Below are 27,288 nucleotides of genomic sequence, written 5' to 3'. Positions count from 1 at the left end.
CATTTTGTTTTTTTGTATGTAGATTTTTCATACTGCCCCAGACCCAAGTGTTCCTCTTCCTCAGCCTCAGTCTCGATCTGGATCCCGAAGGACTCGCGCAATCTGCCTCTCCACAGGTTCCCGGAAGCCCAGAGGCAGGTATACACCGTGCTTGGCAGAGCCTGATAGTAAGTGTGCCTACAGTCAGGAGATGCTTTCTTCATCCTTTGGTTTAGCCTTACCTCACCTTACCAACCTTAGGGTAGAAATACATAGATGATTTTACTGATGCTGTCTATCCAGCACTCCCCCCACCACTTATATTCTTTGTCGATATAGTTACAAGGTACTTTGAACAAACAAATTCATTACTGCTACAAAGGGAAAAAAATAATTCACTCAGTGCCCTTTTTTCCTGCAGCTGCTATTAAGTACATTGGGTACTACTTTATAGCAGGTTTTGTCCTATTGTCAAAGTGGTAGAGAAGAAAACAAGAAAAAGTCTGGCTAAAGCAGTCATTTTCTTCCTTCTTTTCACATTATGTCCTTAAAGCATCATCTCCTGGGTATCAGAGTGTCTGAAAGAGGGAGAGAGAAGAAATAAAAAGAGAAACCACACTACACATTATTCCTAACTTACTGTTCTGAATGAAGCCCCACAGTGAAGTGAGTGGCAGCTTGAGTACACAGTGGATGTTAAACTTGTTTTATTTAACTTTATACCCCCAAGCCCCCTAATTTTTTCTCAAAGTCAGTATTTAACAGAAAACAATAATTTTTAATTTAGATATGTTTGAATAGTTCATTATGGTTTTTCTGATATTTTTTCTTAAACCTTACTTTTAGGAACATTAAAAAATAATTCAGTTACATAGCCAGTTTCTTATGTTGCTATATTTTTGGCAGAAAAAGGAAAAAGTCCTTTCTTTTAAAAATATGAGCAGCTTCTAATTTGCAGCTGACATGACTGGTGCCTTTGAATGCAGGAGGACTCAGATACATTGAAACTCAGAACCACCTAAGGTCAAGAAAGTTAAAAAAGACAGAAGCACGTCTTTAATATCCTTTCTTCCATTGATCTCTTATAATATCATCAAAGAATCTTAATTCTATTACTTGTGAATTCTTTTTCAGAAGCAATTTTTTCTTAAGTAGGCTTCCACACCCAGCATGGAGCCCAGTGCAGGGCCCAAACTCATGACTCTGAGATCAAGATCTGAGCTGAGATCAAGAGTTGGACACTTAACTAACTGAGGCACCCAGGTGCCTCTAGAGGCAAATCTTGTCTGAATTCAAGTGGCCCACTAATCCTTTAAGAAGTAACATTACTTCATAGGGTCAGGGTACACATACAGTCTCGCTTGAATAGTATTGAAAAATACTTTCACTAAGTTGAAATGCATATTTTAAAGCCTTTCTTCAGAACTGAGGACAGTTCTCCATACTTGGTAAAGGCCTGTCACTTCCGTGGGATCAGGTGGCCCCCGAGCACATACGAGTTGGAGAGCGGAAGGGTTTGGGTTGTGTTGTTCTCAGTAGAGAGCCACTGTTGTTTTCTTGGCACCCACTCAGGTGACTCTTACAGCAGCAGCCCAGACAGCACACCCATGGGGAGCATTGAGTCTCTGTCCTCTCACTCCTCTGAACAAAACAGCACAACCAAGTCTGCCTCCTGCCAGCCCAGGGAGAAATCTGGAGGGATTCCTTGGATCGTATCCCCATCACCTTCCAATGGACAGAAAAGTCTCGGAATTTGGGCAACTAGTCCTGAATCAAGTTCTAAAGAAGATGCAACCAAAACGGATGCAGAATCAGATTGCCAGAGTGTTGCCTCCATCACCAGCCCAGGGGATGTTTACCCACCCATAGACCTGGTCAGGAAAGGGCCTTATGGGCTCTCAGGACTGAAAAGAGCCTCAGCATCCTCTCTTAGGTCCATCTCTGCAGCTGAAGGTAAAGCAGTTTTGAGCTCAAGTAAAATGCCATTGTCTCTGTATCACCTGCTGGATTATTCAGCATGATTAAGCAGAGAAAAGTTAATGGTGAAGGGGCTAACAATGCTGTTCCTGAGCTGGGATTTTTGAAACTGTGCACTGTGACTTTTTTCCTCGATCTTTCCATCGCTGTGAGGTGATGTCTTTGTAATTACTGTACATTCTGATCTCCCTGCGTGATGGGCTGCTGTGCTCAAAGAACATTCTGTACCTTCTCAGTTGGGCTTAGAGAAAAATGCTTCCTCTTGTTATGCACATGTACTGTGTTACTGCTATTATTTTGTCTGATAGCTCCTTGCCTGTTTTCTTGGGTTTTCTTTTTAGGAAATAAGAGCTACGGTGGATCCATTCAAAGCTTAACTTCTGTAGGTTTCAAAGAGATGCCCAAAGCGCCATCAAACCCAGACTTGCCTCCAAAAATGTGCAGGAGGTTAAGGCTAGACACTGCGTCAAGCAATGGCTACCAGCGACCTGGCTCTGTGTAAGTGAGAGAGAGTTTGCATTTGTTGTATCTTCTCGGGATACACAGGAGTTGAGTATGTCCAAAAGAACCCTTAGGAGTCCCACAGCTGATTGCCTCATTTATAGCATGGGAACATTCAACCTCTGTAGGACCCGACCCTCTTCTACAAAGGATGTACAAATTTAGAGTATGCTTAAGATATATATTTTATGTATCTTATGTAATGTGATATATATTATATTATTCATTACTATATATTATATATTATAATATATTTTATAACATATTAATTTTATATATATATATATATGTATATATATATATATATATATATATATATATATATTCCACACACATAGGATTTTAGGCATTTGCCGTACAAGCAGAACTATGTCCCAATTTGAAGTTATGAGAATATATGTATAATATAATAGTTTTGAGCTTTGAAACTAGACATTCTGTAAAAGCTAGACATCTACCTCTCAGCAGAGCAAACTGCCCATATCCCAGCTCCCCCACCTCTTTGTTAGAAGTACAGCTGCCATCTAGATTGTGAGGGTTTGTTTTCTCTCCTTTCCATCACAAGTCTCCCCTACCTGAGTATTCACTGGAGCTCATGGAGAACAAGGAGGGTGAAAGGCAAAGGAGAGTACTTTTAATCAAAAGACCCAGAAATTTAAAGGCAGATAGGTTAGAGTACATGTATGTAAATAGGAAGAGGACAAAGAAGAGAAAATGGGAACTTGGATAAATGAGGAAGCAAAAAAAGGAAAGTTTTTATCCCTTTCATTTTATTTTCCTGACTTTAACTGAGCTTTCCAAATGCTATGTGAGCTATTACTGGGCATCTCTACGTATGTTATCTCTTAATGTCCTTTGCGTCCCTCCACAGTAAGTAGTAGAAACCTCATTTCAGAGATAATAAGAACTAATACTTGGAAAATTAGGGAACCAGTTTAATTACTCATTGAAAGTCTAGTAAGACATTTCGCTAAGCCTGTTTCTGTTGGAACAGTATCTTAAATTCATTAGTTCATCACCTTCTTTGACAGAACTTTATGATTTTAGAGTGTGTTTGACATACATTATCTCTCTTGGTCAGAAATCCAAGTACCACTATATAGACAAATACTATATTTGTAAATCTGTCTACTGCCCGGTATGTATAGTTCTAGCCATTATGCAACATTAAATTTTAAGCCAATATATAAAGGGAGATAGCAGGGATCCCTGGGTGGCGCAGCGGTTTGGCGCCTGCCTTTGGCCCAGGGCGCGATCCTGGAAGACCCGGGATCAAATCCCACGTCGGGCTCCCGGTGCATGGAGCCTGCTTCTCCCTCTGCCTGTGTCTCTGCCTCTCTCTCTCTCTGTGAGACTATCATAAATAAACAAAAATTTATTAAAAAAAAAAAAAGGGGAGATAGCAGAATATAAACCCCATCCTTTGTGAGGGAAAGAAAAGATTTGCTTCTGTTTTGTAATTGTACTGACAAAGTAGAAATTAAAATTATATTCTGTATTAGGTGTAAAATGACCTTTCAAATTATCAACTGGCTAGGCTCTGAGAGAAAGGTTTATCAATTAAAGAAGTACAACACACTTTAAAAATCTAATTTAAAACATCATTCATGGAATTTGATACTGTGTTCTAATAAGTATAGAAAGTCTTCTCATTACCCCAGGGTGCCTTAGTTTTAATATAGTCTCACTTTCTCAAATAGACCTGCCCTGCCTCCCATGATTTGAAATAAGATTTGAACCCACAAATGTATTTATTGGTCACATATTCAGAGTTCCCTTATTTCATTTTAGGAACTATGTTCAAATATTTAAAAAATATGAAACATTTTAGAATTACTTTGTCTTAGCTATCAGAATGAACAACCATTCTTTTGTCTTGATGATTTGATTCTTCCCTCTGGCTCCACAGGAGTCAATATCACTGCTAGAAGCTGCGTGGGAGAAAATGTCTTTTTTACTGCTCCCACAGTTTTCTGAACTAGAAAAGATGAGAATGATAAGATCCCCGGGGGAAGTACCTATAGGTTTATAACATCTGGTCTGAGCTGGAGAATAAGTCTAAAAATTTCTTCCACATTAAAGCCTAAAACAAATAAAATTCAGGTCAAATTTTGGAGATAGTTCATAATTAATTATTTTTGGTTTATGTTAACTGATAACCCTGAATTATACTTTGAACTCAGTGATTTTCTGATAGATTTTAATGGAACTTGCATTTTAAAATTATCTTTCAGTGTGGCAGCAAAAGCACAACTGTTTGAAAATGCTGGTTCACTTAAGCTGATTTCTTCTGGGCGGTAAGTTCTCAAAACCCTTAATGTAATATGCAAATACATAAAATAGTGGCGACATCAATTTATTGACATGTTGGGTCATCTTTGACCGCTCTGACCTTCAGGTCTGCAGATGGTCAAATCCATACCCACTGTCTCCTCAGAGGGGGAAAAAAAAAAGGGCCTGTCTGTAAACAGCATTTAGCCCCTCAGACTGTTATAATGATGCCTCACTTACTTAAATCTTCATGAAGGAAGGGTTTCAAACAAGTTTTCAAAAAGATACAAGTTGCCATAACCCTTGGCATAGCAAAGACTCCTTTGATGAAAATTTGTGAAATTTTCAAAAGTATATTCTTTTTTTTTAATAATTTATTTTTTATTGGTGTTCAATTTGCCAACATACATAATAACACCCAGTGCTCATCCCGTCAAGTGCCCCCTCAGTGCCCGCCACCCATTCACCCCCACCCCCCCCTCCCCTTCCACCACCCCTAGTTCATCTCCCAGATATAGGAGTCTTCATGTACTGTCTCCCTTTCTGATATTTCCCACTCATTTCATCTCCCTTCCCTTCTATTCCCTTTCACTATTATTTATATTCCCCACATGAATGAGACCATATAATGTTTGTCCTTCTCCGATTGGCTCATTTCACTCAGCATAATACCCTCCAGTTCCATCCACGTCGAAGCAAATGGTGGGTATTTGTCATTTCTAATGGCTGAGGAATATTCCATTGTATACATAAACCACATCTTCTTTATCCATTCATCCTTCGATGGACACCGAGGCTCCTTCCACAGTTTGGCTATTGTGGCCATTGCTGCTAGAAACATTGGGGTGCAGGTGTCCCGGTATTTCATTGCATCTGTATCTTTGGGGTAAATCCCCAGCAGTGCAATTGCTGGGTCGTAGGGCAGGTCTATTTTTAACTCTTTGAGGAACCTCCACACAGTTTTCCAGAGTGGCTGCACCAGTTCACATTCTCACCATCAGTGCAGGAGGGTTCCCTTTTCTCCGCATCCTCTCCAACATTTGTGGTTTCCTGCCTTGTTAATCTGCCCCATTCTCACTGGTGTGAGGTGGGATCTCATTGTGGTTTTGATTTGTATTTCCCTGATGGCAAGTGATGCAGAGCATTTTCTCATGTGCTTGTTGGCCATGTCTATGTCTTCCTCTGTGAGATTTCTCTTCATGTCTTTTGCCCATTTCATGATTGGATTGTTTGTTTCTTTGCTGTTGAGTTTAATAAGTTCTTTATAGATCTTGGAAACTAGCCCTTTATCTGATATGTCATTTGCAAATATCTTCTCCCATTCTGTAGGTTGTCTTTGAGTTTTGTTGACTGTATCCTTTGCTGTGCAAAAGCTTCTTATCTTGATGAAGTCCCAATAGTTCATTTTTCCTTCTGTTTCTTTTGCCTTCATGGATGTATCTTGCAAGAAGTTACTATGGCCGAGTTCAAAAAGGGTGTTGCCTGTGTTCTCCTCTAGGATTTTGATGGAATCTTGTCTCACATTTTGATCTTTCATCCATTTTGAGTTTATCTTTGGGCATGGTGTAAGACAATGGTCTAGTTTCATTCTTCTGCATGTGGATGTCCAATTTTCCCAGCACCACTTATCGGAGAGGCTGTCTTTCTTCCAGTGGATAGTCTTTCCTCCTTTAATGAATATTAGTTGACCATAAAGTTGAGGGTCCACTTCTGGGTTCTCTATTCTGTTGCATTGATCTATGTGTCTGTTTTTGTGCCACTACCACACTGTCTTGATGACCACAGCTTTGTAGTACAATCTGAAATCTGGTATTGTGATGCCCCCAGCTATGGTTTTCTTTTTTAAAATTCCCCTGGCTATTCGGGGACTTTTCTGATTCCACACAAATCTTAAAATAATTTGTTCTAACTCTGAAGAAAGTCCATGGTATTTTGATAGGGATTGCATTAAACGTGTACATTGCCCTGGGTAACATTGACATTTTCACAATATTAATGCTGCCAATCCATGAGCATGGAATATTTTTCCATCTCTTTGTGTCTTCCTCACTTTCTTTCAGAAGTGTTCTATAGTCTTTAGGGTATAGATCCTTTACCTCTTTGGTGAGGTTTACTCCTAGGTATCTTATGCTTTTGGGTGCAATTGTAAATGGGATTGACTCCTTAATTTCTCTTTCTTTAGTCTCATTGTTAGCGTATAGAAATGCCACTGACTTCTGGGCATTGATTTTGTATCCTGCCACACTACTGAATTGCTGTATGAGTTCTAGCAATCTTGGGGTGGAGACTTTTGGGTTTTCTATGTAGAGTATCATGTCATCGGCGAAGAGGGAGACTTTGACTTCTTCTTTGACATTTTCAATGCCTTTAATGTCTTTTTGTTGTCTGATTGCTGAGGATAGGACTTCCAATACTATGGTGAATAGCAGTGGTGAGAGTGGACATCCCTGTCTTGTTCCTGATCTTAGGGGAAAGGCACCCAGTGCTTCCCCAGTGAGAATGATATTTGCTGTGGGCTTTTCGTAGATGGCTTTTAAGATGTTGAGGAATGTTCCCTCTATCCCTACGCTCTGAAGTGTTTTGATCAGGAATGGATGCTGTATTTTGTCAAATGCTTGCTCCACATCTAATGGGAGGATCATATGGTTTTTGGTTTTTCTCTTGCTGATATGATGAATCACTTTGATTGTTTTATGAGTGTTGAACCAGCCTTGTGTCCCGGGAATAAATCCTACTTGGTCATGGTGAATAATTTTCTTAAGTACTGTTGGATCCTATTGGCTAGTATCTTGTTGAGAATTTTTGCATCCATGTTCATCAGGGATATTGGTCTATAGTTCTCCTTTTTGGTGAGGTCTTTGTCTGGTGTTGAAATTAAGCTGATGCTGGCCTCATAGAACGAATTTGGAAGTACTCCATCTCTTTCTATCTTTCCAAACAGCCTTAGTAGAATAGGTATGGGTTCTTCTTTAAAGGTTTGATAGAATTCCACTGGGAAGCCATCTGGCCCTGGACTCTTGTGTCTTGGGAGGTTTTTGATGACTGCTTCTATTTCCTCCCTGGTTATTGGCCTGTTCAGGTTTTCTATTTCTTCCTGTTCCAGTTTTGGTAGTTTGTGGCTTTCCAGAAATGCATCCATTTCTTCTAGATTGCCTAATTTATTGGCGTATAGCTGCTCATAATATGTTTTTAAAATCGTTTGTATTTCCTTGGTGTTGGTAGTGATCTCTCCTTTCTCATTCATGATTTTATTAATTTGAGTCTTCTCTCTCTTCTTTTTAATAAGGCTGGCTAATGGTTTATCTATCTTATTAATTCTTTCAAAGAACCAACTCCTGGTTTTGTTGATCTGTTCCACAGCTCTTCTGGTTTCGATTTCGTTGAGTTCTGCTCGAATCTTTATTAACTCTCTTCTTCTGCTGGGTGTAGGATGTATTTGCTGTTTTTTCTCTAGCTCCTTTAGGTGTAAGGTTAGCTTTTGTATTTGAGTTTCTTTCCAGTTTTTGGATGGATGCTTGTATTGCGATGTATATCCCCCTCAGGACTGCTTTTGCTGCATCCCAAAGATTTTGAACGGTTGTATCTTCATTCTCATTAGTTTCCATGAATCTTTTTAATTCTTCTTTAATTTCCTGGTTGACCCTTTCATCTTTGGCAGGATGGTCATTAACCTCCACGTGTTTGAAGTCCTTCCAAACTTCTTATTGTGATTTAGTTCTAATTTCAAGGCATTATGGTCTGGGAATATGCAGGGGACGATCCCAATCTTTTGGTATCGGTTCAGACCAGATTTGTGACCCAGTATGTGGTCTGTTCTGGAGAAAGTTCCATGTGCACTTGAGAAGAATGTGTATTCAGTTGAGTTTGGATGTAAAGTTCTATAGATATCTGTGAAATCCATCTGGTCCAGTGTATCATTTAAAGCTCTCGTTTCATATAAATAATAGTGAAAGGGAATATAAGGGAAGGGAGAAGAAATGTGTGGGAAATATCAGAAAGGGAGATAGAACATAAAGACTCCTAACTCTGGGAAACGAGCTAGGGGTGGTGGAAGGGGAGGAGGGCGGGGGGGTGGGGGTGAGTGGGTGATGGGCACTGAGGGGGATACTTGACGGGATGAGCACTGGATGTTATTCTGTATGTTGGTAAATTGAACACCAATAAAAATTATTTTATTAAAAAAATAAATTAATAAAGCTCTCGTTTCTTTGGAGATGTTGTGCTTAGAAGACCTATCGAGTATAGAAAGAGCTAGATTGAAGTCACCAAGTATAAGTGTATTATTGTCTAATTATGTCTTAACTTTGGTTATTAATTGATTGATATATTTGGCAGCTCCCACATTCGGAGCATATATATTGAGGATTGCTAAGTCCTCTTGTTGGATAGATCCTTTAAGTATGATATAGTGTCCCTCTTCATCTCTCATTACAGTCTTTGGGATAAATTTTAGTTTATCTGATATAAGGATGGCTACCTCTGCTTTCTTTTGAGGACCACTCGAATGGTAAATTGTTCTCCAACCTTTTATTTTCAGGCTGTGGGTGTCCTTCTGTCTAAAATTAGTCTCTTGTAAGACAGCAAATAGATGGGTCCTGCTTTTTTATCCAGTCTGAAACCCTGCGCCTTTTGATGGGGTCATTAAGCCCATTCACGTTCAGAGTTACTACTGAGAGATATGAGTTTAGTGTCATCATGATATCTATTCAGTCCCTGTTTTTGTGGATTGTTCCATTGGACTTCTTCTTAAAGGGGAATTTTGAGAGTCCCCCTTAAAATTTCTTGCAGAGCTGGTTTGGAGGTCACATATTCTTTCAGTTTCTTCCTGTCTTGGAAGCTCTTTATCTCTCCTTCCATTTTGAATGAGACCCTTGCTGGATAAAGTATTCTTGGCTGCATGTTCTTCTCATTGAGGACCCTGAATATACCCTGCCAGCCCTTTCTGGCCTGCCAGGTCTCTGTGGAGAGGTCTGCTGTTACCCTAATACTCCTCCCCATAAAAGTCAGGGATTTCTTGTCTCTTGCTGCTTTAAGGATCTTCTCTTTGTCTTTGGAATTTGCAAGCTTCACTATTAAATGTCGTGTTGAACGGTTTTTATTGATTTTAGGGGAGGATCTCTCTATCTCCTGGATCTGAATGCCTATTTCCCTTCCCAGATTAGGAAAGTTTTCAGCTATGATTTGTTCAAGTACATATTCTGGCCCTCTGGCCCTTTCGGTGGCCTCGGGAACACCAATTAAATGTAGGTTTTTCTTCCTCAGGCTGTCACTTATTTCCCTTAATCTATCCTCATGGTCTTTTAATTGTTTGTCTCTTTTTTCCTCAGTTTCCCTCTTTACCATCAACTTGTCTTCTATGTCACTCACTCGTTCTTCCACCTCGTTCACCCTCGTCATTAGGACTTCTAGTTTGGATTGCATCTCATTCAATTGATTTTTAATTTCTGCCTGATTGGATCTAAATTCTGCAGTCATGAAGTCTCTTGAGTCCTTTATGCTTTTTTCTGGAGCCACCAGTAGCTGTATAATAGTGCTTCTGAATTGGCTTTCTGACATTGAATTGTAATCCAAATTTTGTAACTCTGTGGGAGAGAGGACTGTTTCTGATTCTTTGTTTTGAGGTGAGGTTTTTCTTTTAGTCATTTTGCTCAGTGCAGAGTCGCCAAAAACAAGTTGTATTGGGAAAAGGAGAAAAAGAGAACAAAGAACGAAGGAAAGAAAAGAAAAAAGGAAGAAAAAAGAAAAAGAAGAAAAAGAAAAAAAGGGTGGGAGAAGCAAACAGAAATAAAAAATTAAACAGCAACAACAAAAAAGGAACCACGGGGGAGTATCTTCTGATTCTGTATACTTAAAGTCCCCTGACTTCCCCTGGAACTTGTCCGTCTAGCTGGTCTTCTGGGGGAGGGGCCTGCTGTGCTGATTTTCAGGTGTGAGCACCTGGGGGAGCTGCTCCGCCCCCTGCCTGGTGCAGGGCTCAGTGGGGGTTGTTCACCCCGTGAGGCCGCAGGAGGAACAGCCCCAGTGGCGGGGCCAGCTCTGCAGCCCTGGAGTCAGCCCCCGCAGTAGCTCCGGAGCTCTCCGTCTGCAGGGCCTGGAGGCTCCGGGCGGGGCCGCTGATCTGCTCAGCTGGGGCAGGAGCGTCCTCGCTGTCCTGGGCCCTCCCGGCCTCTGCCTGCTCCCCCCAGCTGCTCCCGCCCCGCAGCCCCCTCCGCGGAGCCGCCCCCGAGCCCCCCGAACTGCTCCCGCCCCGCAGCCCCCTCCGCGGAGCCACCCCCGAGGCCCCCCCGAGCTGCTCCGGGTCCCGCCGTGCGCGCTGCAGCCCTTAGGGAGCTCGGGGCGCTCTCCCGGGGCGCAGGTAGGTGTCTGTCAGTGTCCCCGGGAGCCCGAGGGCATCCCCGCCTTCCTGGGTCCTGCTCCACCTCCCCGCGAGCCCCTTTCCCCCGGGAAGGTCGGTGCAGCTCCTGCGTCTCCGGGACGGGGCTCTCCTGTCCTGGGGACACTCGCCCCGGCCTCAGCCCGGCTCCTCGCGGGCCCCTCCCCCTTGGAGGCCTTTTGTGTCTTTATTTCTTTTTCCCCGTCTTCCTACCTTGATGGAAGCGCGAACTCTTCTCACTGTAGCGTTCCAGCTGGTCTCTCTTTAAATCTCAGGCCGAATTCGTAGGTTTTCAGGATGATTTGAAGGTTATCCAGGTAATTTGGTGGGGACAGGTGATTGGGGGCCCTACCCTTCTGCCATCTTCCCCCGCCCCATCAAAAGTATATTCTTTTTTTAAAAAAATGTTTAAAGCTTTATTTGAGAGTACATGCACACAAATGGAGGGAGGGACAGAGGGAGAGAGAATCTCAAGCAGACTCCCTACTGAGCTCTAAGCCTGACATGGGGCTCCTCTCACAACCCTAAGATTACAACCTGAGACGAAACCAAGAGTTGGATGCTCAACCGATTAAGCCATTCAGTGCTCCTCGAAAGTATATTCTTGACTTTTAATAGTGATAAAACTTTTTCTGGAAGAAGGTTTATGCATTGAAAAGTATGCTTATTAAAAAAAAGAGAAAGAAAAGCATGCTTATTCTTGTTCACAGTGTTGCTGTAGAGCTGATTGGCCCAAGTAGCTCTTTTTTTGAGTACAGTTCTTCATTCAGATTTCCCATATTTTACCTTCAGGTTGTGACATCTTGCTGCTGATAATCTGCTTGCTTCTAAGATTTCACTTTCATCTCCTCCTGTTCCAAAATGATCTTCTCATCCACCGTGGGCTTTTTTTTCTTTTAATTTGAGTATGTATGAAATACTGGAATTTTTTAGTATTCTCATTTGCCTGTTTTTGTTTTATTTTACCATTAGCATCAGGTCCAAGTCATTCAATAAATAAATGCTTGCTATTGAAAGAGCATATGAGAGCCCTTGAAAAACAAACTTTGATTTTTCCTTTGAATGTACAAAGACAATTTTGATCATCCCAATTTGCATAATTAACGCTATCAAGTAAGGGAATCACAGTTAATTGAAGTATCATTGTATAGTTATTTTAAAAGTTACTCAACCACTATGCTATACACCTGAAACTAATATAGCACTGTATATTACTATACTGGAATTAAAATTTTTAAAAAGTTATTCAACCATAGAATTTTTATTGATTAGGGGATCCCTGTTTGCCTCAGTGGTTTAGCGCCTGCCTTTGGCCCGGGGTACAGTCCTGGAGTCCCAGGATCGAGTCTGACATCAGGCTCCCGGTATGGAGCCTGCTTCTCCCTCCTCCTGTGTCTCTGCGCCTCTCTCTCTCTCTCTCTCTCTCTCTCTGTCTATCATTCATAAATAAATAAATAAATAAATAAATAAATAAATAAATAAATAAATCTTTAAAAAGAAAATAATTTTTATTGACTATTTAAAGTATGTTGACTTTATTGACAAGTGTTTATTAAATACCTACACAGTGTTGGCTTGTGGGAGTTACTAGAGATAACACTGTCTTTTTTTTTCCCCAAGGCCTAGCAAGGGTCTTTGTGTATTAATGTTTTTAACTTCACAGAGTAGAGCCACTTTGGTATCCTCCTGGGATGTTGGTTAATGCATTGAACTTATGTAACAAATCCCAGCGTACTTGCGTTTAACTCCATCCATAATATCCTCACCATCTTCCCTTGGTGAAAACTAGGTACTGTGTATGTCAGAGCAAACATCATTTCTCTGAACCTATCATCATTTCTAGGCCCTAATTAATTTAAGGGATTTAACTTTGCTACTTCTATATTGCCATGTAGTTGAATTGCTCCACTAGGTGGAGTCCTTTTATTTTGAAGCTCTAAATCCCTTAACTCAAGTTCTGTGATCAAAGAGATAATCCTTTAAAAGCTTTAAGTAAACAAGCTATTAATGAAGTTAACCAGAACACTATCATATACTCAAATGTTCAACAATCAGCCTATGCATTTTTAACATGCTTTTAGGTTATACTCTAAATCAACTTCTAAAGGCTGTCGTAAACTTAGAGCTCACCAGAACGTTGAAGGTTGAAGTCTACTTGTCAGCAATCCCGTAGCATTTGACAGTGTCATAACTTTTCACCAAGAGACAGGCACAGTGGAGCACAACTGACATTGGGGGCAAATAGACCCATGTTTAAATTCTTGGTCTACCACTTCGTAGTTGTAGTAACTTTGGAGTTACATATTTAGGAAATCTATTTTCTTTATCTATAAAATGAAAGCCATAATTCTGCATTTGACAAATTATTGTAATGTACACTGTAATGTATTTGAAGTACTTGGTAAATTCTCTGTAGATGGTGTCCAATAGTAACTATTATTGTTATTATTTAAAGTGCTTGCCTGAGATATTCAGGCCTCTAATTAATAAACTAGTGGTACTTAATCAGTTATCTGATACTCTCTTGTACCATTAAAAAGAAGTGAACAACACATAGAAGTTGAGGGCATCTCTCTTATTAACCTCCTACAATGCTTGTTTTGCTTTCTTTCTAGGGAGCTCAGGGTTACCCTTGAGTTGAATCTTAAAGAATGATAGAACCAGTAGTGGGTAGTGTGGGTAGTAGGTTGACTAGCCATGTTTGGGAAAGAGACAAGGTGGGAGATTTCAGTGGATGGCTTTGAATAACAGGAAAGTAACACCTCTAGGAGTTACTGAAGACTCCAAGTCATTGAGCAAATGGGTAATCTAATCATTTAATCATTAGAACAAATCTAATCTAATCAATGAACAGATCATTTAAGTAGTTTTTCTAGGAGGTTGTGAAAAGGAGAGAACAGTTAACCATTTAAGGTGAAATTGGTGAGATTTAAAACACCTTAATTAGGGCAATAACAAAAGCATGAAAAACTATAAGGAGAGTTTATGAATCAGAGCAGTATTGGACAACTGCTTTGATACTTTGGGAATGAAAGACATTTAAAAAAAAAAAAAAACTCCAAGTCTTTGAGACTGTCAAAAAGAATGGTAATTTAGTTTCTGATCTTGGCTTATGAGTACATAGGAGGGAAAGGAAAATTTTAACCATAATGTTTGAGGAGCCTGAGGAACATTGAGAGGCAAATTGTGTAATTGGAACCAGGAGATAACATGGAGTTTGGTGCCATTTGAGAAATTTCCACACAGTGGTTACGATGACATTTCAGAATATAGGTGAGGTCTGGAGCCTACAACCAAGAAAGAATTCTTGAGATGTCTTTGGTGCAAAATGCTGGTTTTATTAAAGCCCAAGGACAGGACACTTGGGCAGGAAGAGCTACTGCCTGGGCCTGTGAGGGGTGACTGATTATATACCTGGGAGTTGGAAGGGGTCTGGAGATAGCACAAAATTAGAGATAAGGAATTTTGGAAGCAAGGTTTCCAGGACCTTGAGGGGCCTGGCTATTGTTGGGCAAAGGTCACTTGTTACCGTCTAATAAAACCTGAGTCATGAGACCCTTCAGATGTCTTTCGGTGGGCCATGTGCTTGGAGGATGATTGCCAACATGTGTCTTGGGGGATAGAGATAAAGGGAAATTTCAAAAGGAATTTCATATGTTAAAGTAAACTTACAGGCTCCTGGGGGATGGGCTAAGATTGCCTTCTGCCCTTAGCAAAGTATGAACATCGAGGCAGTTGAGTCCGTAGAGGAATGTCCCTCTGCCTGTTTCAAGGACTTGTCAAGGTACTGCTCTGGGCTTGTGCTTTGTCCTCAGCTAGTCCTCTGTTCCCCCATCAGTTACACTGCATAAATAATGGTGAGGGTACTCCAGGATGGAGCATACTGAATAAAAAAGGAAAAATGGCTGAGGTGAATGATTTAAATGATTTAAAGGTCAAGCAAAGAAAATGTCAAGGAATGACCAGAAGTAATGGTCAATGTGGTAGAAGCAAAAATGTCAAGGAGATCATTAGAGGACACTGGTTTTAATCTCTAAAGTATCACTGGAAATCTTTAAGAAATGAGGTTCAGTGGAATGGAAGGGGCCACTCTTCAAGGGAGCTTGACCTGTAAGACTTGTTCATGTGAAGATTTCTGAGTTGCTACAGACTCTGAAGCCAGAATATCTGAGACTGAGGCCTGGAGAATATGAATTTTTGACAACTTCCCCAAATGATTCTTATGTAGCACAAAAAAAAAAAAAAAAAAAAAAGAGTTTGAGAACCATTTGAATACAGAAAAATGTCATAGTACCTAGAATATCCCTGAGCAGACATTAGTTTTTTACAGTTGTTCTCCTTAATCTGGAAAATGCCTTCAAGAGCTAAATGTCACTAGACTCTGTTTTACCATTATAAAAGCATGTGGAAAATGATATCTGTAAAGCCTTTACCCCAATGTTAGTTATACTTGGGCAGAAGGAAAGATCCGCTTTAAAGTAATATAATTTAGGCAAGCTATACAAGTATCTTCCGAAGGTTGAATTGAGAATTATGTGCTTGAGAATTAAGAAAATTTGGAGCGTCTGGCTCATTATAAGCAATCACATATTTCTGTTATCATAATTTCAAACCAGTGTTTTGTTTATAATTACACAGCACCAAAGCAAAGCTCAACACATTGTTCTTGTCCAGTAAGTTTGAGATTTAAGAAGGCTGTCACTAGTTTATAGCATAGTGACACATGTAAGATACACATAAGATAAATCAATGTGCTTCATTAAGAAACACAAAAAGAATCCATGATTTTTAAGAATAATATTTTTTTCTTCTTTTAGAGAATGTGGAGAATATTAATCGACTAAAAAAAGTGAAGGGAAACCACCTCTGATTTCATCACCTGAAGATAACCACTGTTAGCATTTGGTTCACAACCACCTAATCTCATCTAGGACCATGGTTCTCAAACTTTTTAGTCTCAGAACACTTAAAAAAAACTCATTGACAACCCCCAAAGACCTTTTATTTATTTGGATCATATCTATCTATATTTGCTATAGTAGAATTTTAAACAATTTTTTTAATTTATGAATTTATTAAAAATGTAAATAAGCTCATGTAATTCTTTTTGTTAGAAGACAGAATTGTGATTATTCACTGTTATTAACAATCAACAATTATCAAAAATAGAAATGATTTTTTTCAGTGGTATTAAGAGACTTCACAGATAATATCCAAATAGTCACCAGAAATATTCTAGATCAGCAATCAGGAGATGTAGACTCTAGCCTGATTCTGCCATACATAACCTTAATTCCTTAGACTTCATTTCTACATATAGAAGATGAACCAAGGAAATGACCTGTTTCTTTTCAAAATCCAAATTCCTATCAGCCAAGTCATCTGATGACCACAAGTCCTCCAGCATTTGGGGGTGACTCTTTTCTGTGAAAGTCAGGTAAATAATGTGCCTACCTCCGGATCGTAGCAGGGTCTAGCTTCTTTACCTCTTCCAAAGGCCATGTTCTTAATGTGTTTAAAACAACACAAGTTGTTTCATATCCACCACTAACCCAGGCCACATGGAAGCCCACTCCTCTTTTGTGGCCATATACTGAACATGCTGTAATCAGCTTCCATTCCTTAATGATGTTGACTGCTGAGAGCTCAGGAACTGACACCTCTTCCTTAATTCCACCAAAGCACCACTAAAACAATAACAAACATTTTTAAAAGGCCATTACATATTAGTAAAAATAAAATAAATTTTATGAAAAATATTTTCTAATATAAAGAGTTACATTATTTTACATTTTTTACAGACCTCTTTAATATATGGCATAATAGGAAATAAATGGATTCTCATATACACTTCATTTGCTGTCAGAGCAGTTATCCTCTCAGGGTCCCATATACCCATCCACCCAGGTTCTCCTTGACTGTACTTTATGAACCACTCACTCCTCCGTGATAAACACGGAAAAGGAACCATGAAGGTTGTATTCACTGTATTGTTCCAACATAGTGCCCAACGCAGAAAAGATGCTCAACAAAATTGTTAGATAAATGAATAAAATACACATTTTTTAACTTAAAAAGCCTTCATTAGTTACTAGGGCACATGGATGGTTCAGTTGGTGAAGCATCAGACTCTTGATTTCAGCAGGTCATGATCTCAGGATCGTGAGGTCAAGCCCTGTGTCATGCTGAGCATGGAGCCTGCTTGAGTTTCTCTCTCCCCCTCTTCCTCTGCCCCTTCCTTGCCTGTTCACACAAGTGTGGACATTTTCTCTCTCTCTCTCTCTCTAAAAAAATAATAATAATAATAATAATTTATTACTCACATTTTCACTTCATTTTCAGCGGAGTTGCAATACACATGTCTTTGATACAAGCAACTTTAACTCTATAAGGGCCCATGGAAGTTCTATAGCATTGAGGTGTTCAATATTCAGACAGATATCCAAGCCAGAAACAGCCAGTATTTGTTGAGAGAAAACTAAGAAAGGAACATGTAACTAATTTAAGAAATCTCCAACCAGTGACCAAGAAGCAAATGCAGAATTGATTGTAAATAGTCATGTGCAATTTAGAGGTCTTGCAAGGACAAAATTTTTGTAAAACATTTGCTTTACGTGCTAGCACTGTTTCATGTCATGTGTTCTTCTACTTTATTATTTGTAATAGCTGCCTAATGCTTTACTGGATTGGTGTGTGTTAATTCATTAAATCTTCTGATGAAGGGACGCCTGGGTGGCTCGGCGTGATTCTGGAGTCCCAGGGTCGTATCCCACATCAGGCTCCTTGCATGGAACCTGCTTCTCCTATCTCTGCCTCTCTCTGTGTCTCTCATGAATAAATAAAATCTAAAAAAAAAAAAAAAATCTTCTGATGAAGATTTAGGTTGTGATTTGTTTTTAGCCTTTGTATATGTTATTACTTTAGCAACTTTTTAACTATATCTGTGTGCATTTCTCCTTCCTTCATACTAAAAGTGTGTGTGTTTGTGTGTGTGTGTGTGTGTGTGTGTGTGATATTAAGTGGCCCTCCAGAAAACATTGTATCAATTTTGATTAGGTGACATTTTAAAATGTTGCTTATATTAAGATAATCATTGTGAATTTTGCACACTCACCCTATCAAACCTTTGTAAGTCTACTCATCAGTAATAGCATTTAGAATTAGGAGTGGGTCTTGTGAACAGATCATCCTCTGGATTATAAGGAAAGAAATGGCTTTCAGGATGCTGAGTGCCGTTACCTTACTCTACCATGCAATAAGAAGCAAGATTTTCAAAATCCTTTTCAAAGGATATTAGGATCTTTTGAAGAGAGACTCAAAAGGTGACAGAATTATTTCATATCTTCCTCAATATACCAAGGCAGTAAAAGAGGAAGCATTAGCACCTAGAGAGAAAACTTCACTGTCACAAACATCTACATTAAATCATCAAAGCTCTATGCTGAGTTCACACCTGTAGTTACAGATCTCGGCAGAAGAAAATTATACCTGTCTGTCATATGCACAGATAATTGAAAAGTCATGACAGATAATATTTTGTGCTAGGTATTTTTGACACATTTAACAATACCCATTTATTTAGAGCATAATTACTCTACATGCCTCCCCCATGCTATCCAATCCCATAAAATACTATAGAGAGAACATTCATGTGTGAAATATTAACAAAAATAGTTTGGTTGCATTTAGAGTATAATTTCAAAAACTGTATCATTATAAGGATTATAATATCTTCTTAACGATTTGTATAACTGAAAATTGTTTCTTAATGCATTGACTAATGATTCAAAGTAGTAAGACTTACTATTAGAGGAAATTTTTGCTGTTAGAAGATTTGAGTTTTTGGGAAGCCTGGGTGGCTTAGTGGTTGAGTGTCTGCTTTTGGCTCAGGTGGTGATCCCGGGGTTCTGGGATCAAGTCCCTGCATGGAGCCTGCTTCTCCCTCTGCCTATGTCTCTGCCTCTCTCTCTCTCTCTCTCTCTCTGTCTCTCTCTCTATGTCTCTCATGAATAAGTTAATAAAATCTTTAAAAAAAGAGATTTGAGTTTTTGAAAAACCCTTATATACTTTTAGAGAAATGGCTGGAGCCCTCAATTACATCAGATACAAGATTATAATATCAGATCAAATTATACCAAATTAGATTAAATTATTATAATTGGAAGATTATAGGAAAAACTAATATTCTTTCTATTTAAGATTACCATGGTCTGGTTCTTAGAAGTCTTCATAACTTGGTAGTATCCTCTTTCCCCACCCCACCAACATGTCAGCAACACTCCCATGCATACACATTCATGTACTTGCATGCACATATACACACGTACACAGGGCTCTACTCTGGGTACCTGTGCTTCCTCAGTTCTTCCGTAGACCAAGTTGAGTTGGGCTAGTAGCCATTCCTAAATCTGTCTGCTGCAGGCTGGCCTCACAAACTTTCTGGAAGTACAGCCTGAGACTCACCTCATGAAATAGACTCTGGGGGTAGGAACATAATTTTTCTCTAATTTTTAACTTCCTAATTTTCAGATATCTGTTTGAAAACTCCATTATAAATGAGCTACTCTCGTTCTGGAAGTGTAGGGAATAAGACCCAGCATCTAGTTCCAACAGGGAAATTTAATAATGTTACACTGCTCTTTGAGAAAGCTGTAGATAGCAAATACTGCTTGCTGATGCTTCTTTGCAGGGAATAAGTACTGAGACCTCAGGGAGAAAAGACAGGGTACCTTCAGTCTTAAAAGTCCTCATCATGTAGAAAACAGACCCCAGAGCATCTTACCTTTTTTTCAATTCATTGATTCAGCAAATACTTACTGAGTTACTAAGCATCACGCATCATTCATGGAGCTCACATTCTAATTGGGGAGAGAGAATTATGGAAATATCAATAGTAACAACAGAATACCAGCCACTAAATACCATTCAGACTTAAAACAGGTGAGTATGATACTTGCCTCGGCACCTATTTTTTATGTGTGGTCAGGAAGACCAAACCTTTAGCAAAGCTTAGGAAATCTAAGGTGAACTAGAAGTGCACAGCCATGTGAAGATAAAGAGGAAAACATCTCGGGGCAAAGCTCTGATAGTCCTGAGGTAGGATTGAGTTTGGCATGTTTGAAGAGGTTAAAGCAGGCCAGTGTGACTGGAGTATAGTAGGTGAGCAGAGGCCGGTACAGAAGAAGCAGGAGATACTGACAGGTACCTGTTTGTGCATAGTGTGGAGGCTAGAATTGGAAACCAGGTGAAAGGCTGCGTTTGAAGAAATAATGTGGTCATCACATGATTATCAGAACCTTTTTCAAACTGCCCCAGAGCTTCTCTGTGTAGAATGGATTTAAGGAAACAAAATAGGAAGCCTAGAGGATTTAGAAAGCTAGGAAGCCATTCTGTGAGCCACACTAGAAATGAATTTAGGTTGGACTCTGGTTGTGATAGAGATGGTGAGAAGTAGGTGAAGTCAGGATAATTTGTACATTGTATCAAGGTAATTGGATGTTGAAGAATAAAGGTGACTCTTCGGTGACTTGATGAGTTGATGGCTTTTTAGTGTAGGCTCAAATATTTTAAAATAGATCTCTTATAAATCTCTGAAATTCTGGCTTCTCTTAAGAAACTATAGTATCTGGTTACATTGAGTATGAATTTTCATATGGCAAGAGATGGTGGGACCTGAGTGTTGGCTTCCCACTTTAGGAGATGTTATAGGCTCTGTTTTGCAAAGCCTCCATCTGTCCTCATCATCTCCCTGACAATGAGGCTATTGTTGGTTGTCATTTATCATCAATTTATCCTATCATTTTTTCATGTATCATGCCCACTTAATTTATTTACTGTACTCTGTAGGCCTTAAATTTTGTGGTCTCACCTCTGATAATCTGGAAAGAACTAGAAAAAAAAAGCTTTAGGGTACGTATGAACTTCTGTATAAGTGTAAAAATGGCCTGTTTGCCAGCGTACTGTTCTATAATAGTATTTAAAACCAATTTGTGCTGTTATAAGCCAGGTTAATTATCCATGGGGACATTTCCTGAAAGTACAAGAAGAGTTTTTGGTGTGCTCTTAATATTTGATTTCTTGATTAAGTGACACAAGTGTATTCAGTTTGTGGAAAATGCTCTTATATATACTTACATATGTGTTTTATGTATATTATACTCCAATATCATACAACTAAAAACTAATTTGAAGTATAAATGTACTTGAGTTGAGTGTTATGGATTTTATAAATTGCTTTTTCCCCCTTCAGCCAAGCCAAAGCCATGTACTCATGTAAAGCAGAGCACAGCCATGAGCTTTCCTTCCCACAAGGGGCGATATTTTCTAATGGTAAGTATGCCCATTCCCTTCACTAACTAAAGTTCATTATCTTGGGGACGATGAAGGAATAGTGTAGGGATAAGAAGCTAAAATAGAAGCCAGGAGACTCAGAATCTAGTGCCAGCTCTGCCTCTCATAACCTGTACAGGTGAATGCATCAAATTCCTCTGCAGCCCAGTTTGCTACTGTATATATGAGAGAGGCAGAAGGAAGAAAGGATGGGGGAGATAGGAAAGATGGAAGGATAGGAGGGATTGGGGAGGACGAGAGATTGGTTACATGAATGGAAAAGGACATTTCCAGCCTTAAAGATGCTATGACACTGTTTTGACAACTTGAGTGTATATATGCAATCTGATGTGGATTTTTACCCATTTGTGTACATAATTATTTGGGGCTAATGTTGAATGAATGACATTTGTTTTTTATTTTTTGTCAGTGTACCCATCAGTGGAACCAGGATGGTTGAAAGCAACTTATGAAGGCAAAACAGGACTAGTTCCAGAAAATTATGTTGTCTTCCTCTAATACTGTTTAGTGGATGGCAGTATCTTCATGGTATCCATGGTAACAATAATAAGTGCTATGATTTTATCTGACACAGATATGGGAATCAGCCCGCTAAATGAAAACTAAATTTCTATCAGGTTTCTACACCAGCAGACTATGTAGCTCCCTATACATGGAAAAGAAAAAAAAAAAAAATCCTTAAATTGCTTGCCAGCCATTCTTTTTATTTTTTACTTCTTGACTGGTTTCTTATTTTAAAAGCTTTCCTCCCCTGTTTTTTCTGATAAGTAAATCTGTACATTGTCTCTTCTATAATAATCGTAGAATCTCAAATACTATATGAAGTACTATATCCCAGAAATTGGGAAACTAGAAATTTGCTATAAGGATTTTTAGATCTGTCCTTTACTGTCTGGCGTTTTCTGAGGAACCTTGAAATCATGACTTAAAAATGTGATTTAATTTGTTCATTTATTATTTTTTCTTAAGAATTTACGTCTTTTATATAAGATTGTTTGGTCCTAAACATTTCAAACAATAAGTTTTTTTCACACAACTTTATTTTTATTTGTTTACCAAGTAGATGATGATATTCAGAAGGAATAATGTATATGATGTCTATAAATGAAGCCAAATTAAGTCATACACTGATTTCAATATAAACACTCCATTCAGTATTCCAGATGCCTTCTCTGGGCATAGAAGGAATCAGCAGATTATTTCTGTCAAAGCCTGACAATGAATATGTGGGTATTTTGCATTCCCCTAAAGATCTTCACCACAATACCCAACACTACCTTTACAGCAGAAAGTACCCATAGACCATGAATAAGCAAATTAACATGGCTTAGTGCCAACACAACTTATTTATGGATCCTGTAATTTGAAAATCAAAATTCTGTGTGTCCCAGCATGTCATTCTTCTGTAAATTATTAAAATCAATTTTAAAATAGAAATATTTTAGCGGATGGGCAAACCTGGCAAGCAAGATTTAATTCATGGGTCTTGGTTTGCTGACGCCTGGTTTAGGGAATGTGTAAAACTATCTTTATTATTTTGGGATTTTATGAAATTTTACTACATTAACATATAAATACTGATAAGTCATATGCACATATCATCTGCTAGTGGGATTATAGTGGCATCACAAAATACAACTACAATAATAGGAAAACAGTGTAAAAAATGCAGTTTTAAGGCATGCAGCCTGAATTCTACTTGTAACACTGTGAAGTGTTAACATATTTTATTGATACCTAATTTGGGCTTTTGAGAAATTCTTGTACAAATGATAAAGTTGTTTTTTAAAGACACAAGTGGAGAAGCCATGCCTTTTAACTTCTATGCTTGTGATAGAAACCAAACATAAAGATACAGGATTCTTAAATTTTAAACCACAGATTTTAAAATTGTTTAACCATCTTTAGCAGGAATAAAATCTGTACATGATTTTCTTTTATACCTTTCAATTTACAGCCTTTATTAAGAATTTCACTGAACTTATAGAGCATAGAAATAAGTATTCACTATCCATTTAAATATATCATCAACATCTGGTCATGCATCAACCATTATTTATATTCCAATTATTCTAATATAGTATTTCGATAAATACCTGCATGTGGCAAGGAGTCTTTCTTCTCAAGATTCCAAAAAGCTGGTTACTCTCATTGCCTGCCACCATACTGATCCACTAGGCCATGATATTTTACTTGTTACTTCAGAGTTCTTCACTGTACAGATACTCAGGTACTGACTTGCACAAACCTCTTTTTATGTGATAATATAATCTGTAGTTTCAATCTCTTCCACTTTAAATGAATGTTTCTAGAGTTCACAGGTTAAATTATATGTGCATGCATATACACACAACTATGCCTTGCCTTTTAGATTTGCTTTTAAAATTAAAAATGGAATACTGGATTAGAACTTAAAAAGAATAACATTAGATAGAATCAAACCAGAAATAAATACCAGTGCATTGAAATAAAGGAATGAAAAATATTTAATGTTGTGAAAATTAGTAATAAAATGAAAAAAATCTGATAAATTTTATTTTTTTACCTTCTGATATTGAACTTTGTATACTTATAATCAGGTGTTGCTAGAGCTTTTTGGTCTCTAGATCTTTGGTGGCCCTTACTAGAGATAATAGCATTGCTGACACCCTGACTACCCTCTGCTGGAACAGAAGGTCGTTTTTCCAGTGTACCAGTCCCTTAGTTTAAACACCCTTGCCATCATCTGGCATTCTACTAGATTAGAACCTCTTAATGGCAAATTGATTTTCTTCCAAAGATCAACTTGACTCCAAAGAAAGATTCAGAATTCTACTTCAGGAGCTGCATAGAGAAATTTCAACCTTCATTTTATTTTCACACAGCCCAGAGTGTTCCTTCCTCTAATTTATCTGAGAGCTAATTCCATTGTGATCAGTGAGGAGTTAAAGGTTTTACTGTATAAGACGTGGATGTGAAGCCCTCATTTCTCATAGTGAGGCACTTATTGTGGTATTACTTAGTATGGTCCTTTTTCTGAAACAAAAGTATAAGTGCTTGTTCGAATTGTACTTCCTTTTGCAATTTTAACATTTATGGAAATGGTCCTTTTTCTTCATATTGATTACATGTGTAAGCAAGTTATGGCCATAAACTGCAGACAGACTAAAGCTGCTTTTCCTTAGAAATAAGTTTCCTACAGATAAGGTAGTTATGAGCATTGAGAAAATCAAGACGTGCTCTAACTTACATGGTACCTAAATTACACAAGATAATGGCAGTCATTGAAACAAGATCACATTAAAAATTGTAACCACATTTCAATAATGAAACCTTAGCTTTTCAGGGGCAATATGAAGATATGTTACATCCACACCTTCAGAAAGCACAGTGTGGACACTCTAAACACTACTTATGGTATACTCAGTATGAGGAAGAGATTGATAAATCTAAGCTAGTCATCCTGTGTACTATGTGAAAATATCCCTAAGTACAGAACACTTACATATTTAAAAGGTGCCTCTTTTGTTATGCCATAACTCTACCAAGTTTATAGAAACTAGTCAGTTAACTGAAGGTTTTTCTTGTGCTATGTGTAAATGTCTGAAAAGTAAAACAATCTTTGTATTCCTGTGAAGACCATGAAGTATGAGGAAGTGCCATTTCTTCTTATTTGATTTGAGTGGTTTGGGTAGTTGTATTGGCTCTCTGTGCTTTGTAATGTGAATGAGTGCAACCAAATTTCTCAACAATGGCTTCTTAGCTAGCTCTTTCAGGGGTGGTGGAGAAAAAGATATATACTTTATAATCTCAAACTATCCAAGTTCCCAAGTAGAAAAAATAAAGATAGATAATGACTTATTCCTATTCTATAATAATTGGTTTTACATATTGTGGCACGCCCTTTAAAAACCCACCAGTTTAAAAAAAAAAAATCCACTAGGTTGTAAGGAAAAAAAGTCTAGCAACGTAATCCTGTGGTGATAACCTCATTCACCCTGTTATTCCCAGCCTCATTCTTCAGGTCTATGTCTATTTCTGATATGAGAAGGATATCACTTATAGATGCTGGTGTAGAAGAGTTTTTTCAAACAACTGTATTTGTAGTGTACCCCTCAGTTATGTATTCAGGATGTCTTAATTAGCATTTAGAACTCCAACTTGAATTAAACTTTTTTGCCTTACTGAGTCAAGTAAGTCGGTAAGACCATTTACAGTCAGATTTTGTTCTTTTTTTTTTTACAATACCTTTGTAATTTGCAGCCGTTACTATGTATGACCTAATAACATCACTGAGTAGAGCTCCAAATCTTGGTAAAAAGAAAAAAACAAGAGACTTTACTATTGTCCAGAAGTTATTCTGCACTTGACTAAAGGTTTCCCATTATGGTAGAAATCGCTATTTACTTTTGGTTCCAGTCTTTTTTGGTTACCTTCCAAAATCAAAACATGTTTTACAAAGTAAGTTAAACTTCCTGAATAGTCTATATCCCACCTGTCTCCTGTTGATCTACAAACTTACTGCCAGGTATTTATCAACTAGTCTTAGTTGATATATTCACTGTATCCTTCTGTTGCCACCAAAATCTCCTGGCTTCAAATGTGCAAGTTCTACTTGTAGTAATCTTAGGTGAACTCTGGCTTATAAGTGAGATGTACTTGTAAAGGGTCAAATCAATAAATAAGATTTTTCATTTTTTTATGGCAGCTACATCCACTGCTTTAAATAAGGAATTTCAAATAAGAATGTTGACAGTGCTCACAGTGAACCATTGGCAGAAGACTGATCTGAATATGCTAGATCAGTGTTTAGAAGCTGTTGTATTGGTTAGGGAGCCCGATAGGTCATCCCTTCCTCTCTGACCCTCAAGACAGATGCCAGGTTCAGAGGTTGAACATTTCTTGGTGCTACAGGGAGAAATGGAGTCTCTGTGCTTACTCAGGAGCCCCAAAAGGCAGGGGTCACTTATAGTTATTACAAACATAAATATCCTTCAACATCCAAGATGTTTATGTACAGGGCTACAATAGGAATCTAAGTGATGGAGGGAGCTGGAGACCAAAAGTGCTGATACCACCTCATTAGATGATCATTTTCTCCCCTTTGTACCATCTGCCGTCTCTTAGCAGTGTTTCCTTTGGTCTTTACCCTTCCAGGGTTGAGAGTAGCCTAATTTTGCCTTGAATCCATTCAGTTTCTTAGATTAAAAGTGTTCATTGTTTTATACGTGGTAGCATGTTAGAACTTTTATATATGGCTTTGCATCTTCATTTACCTTTTTACAGAGAATACGGCCTGCACATGATTTATGCTTAAAATCTGAGATATCACCACATTGAGGGCTGTGACTTCGAGAAGAGCTGAAGCCTTTACAACTAAATAGGGAGTTTGGCAGGGAAGATGACTTTTTTTAAAAAAATTCAGAATCCTATTTATATACTGTTAAAATTTGAAGTACTATAGTTTATGTTAAAATTGAATATTTAGATACTATATTTCAGTACTAGAAATTTTTTGTAGCCACTAACATGACAGATTAATAAATATGGTGAAAATGATTGTCAGTAAATTATCATATTGAATTGTTTGTAGTGTTTCTGTATTTGTCTTCACTTTGTGTATATATACACACATATATATAAAACATGTAAATAACCTTATGTTATTCCTAATCTCAATTGCCACAATATCTTTAATGTATGTTGACACTGTATTTGAAATTACTTTAAAAAAATAAACGATGTAAACACATTTTAATTTAGTTTTTGTACTTCAAGAGCCACTGTGTTGGAGGGCAGCCATCTTGGATTCATATGGAGAAAAAACAAACTTTCAAGTACTATGAATGGTCATTTTG

The 27,288-nt window shown here is 38.3% G+C and overlaps 1 protein-coding gene across 8 annotated transcripts in view; it reads left to right on the top strand.

Moving 5' to 3' along the window:
• ARHGAP42 (Rho GTPase activating protein 42) overlaps positions 1 to 27,182 on the top strand; it is a 287,838-nt gene extending 260,656 nt beyond the window's left edge. For 4 of the 8 annotated variants that reach the window (XM_025420939.3, XM_025420948.3, XM_025420926.3 and 1 more), the window contains 6 exons: positions 23 to 167; positions 1,552 to 1,932; positions 2,298 to 2,454; positions 4,692 to 4,754; positions 21,351 to 21,430; positions 21,861 to 27,182. In XM_025420939.3, the coding sequence (XP_025276724.1) occupies positions 23 to 167; positions 1,552 to 1,932; positions 2,298 to 2,454; positions 4,692 to 4,754; positions 21,351 to 21,430; positions 21,861 to 21,949 (915 nt within the window). In that variant the 3' untranslated portion in view covers positions 21,950 to 27,182. Of the gene's footprint in view, positions 1 to 22; positions 168 to 1,551; positions 1,933 to 2,297; positions 2,455 to 4,691; positions 4,755 to 11,893; positions 15,426 to 15,918; positions 17,959 to 21,350; positions 21,431 to 21,860 lie in introns of those variants that run through there. The other 4 variants (XM_025420930.3, XM_035703751.2, XM_025420955.3 and 1 more) reach the window with 4 other exon arrangements.
• Positions 27,183 to 27,288: the final 106 nt, after the last annotated feature.

The sequence above is a fragment of the Canis lupus genome, chromosome 21 (assembly GCF_003254725.2).
Source record: "Canis lupus dingo isolate Sandy chromosome 21, ASM325472v2, whole genome shotgun sequence".
In the NCBI taxonomy this organism is placed as follows: Eukaryota; Metazoa; Chordata; class Mammalia; order Carnivora; family Canidae; genus Canis; species Canis lupus.
This window is presented reverse-complemented; position numbering and strand designations above follow the sequence as displayed.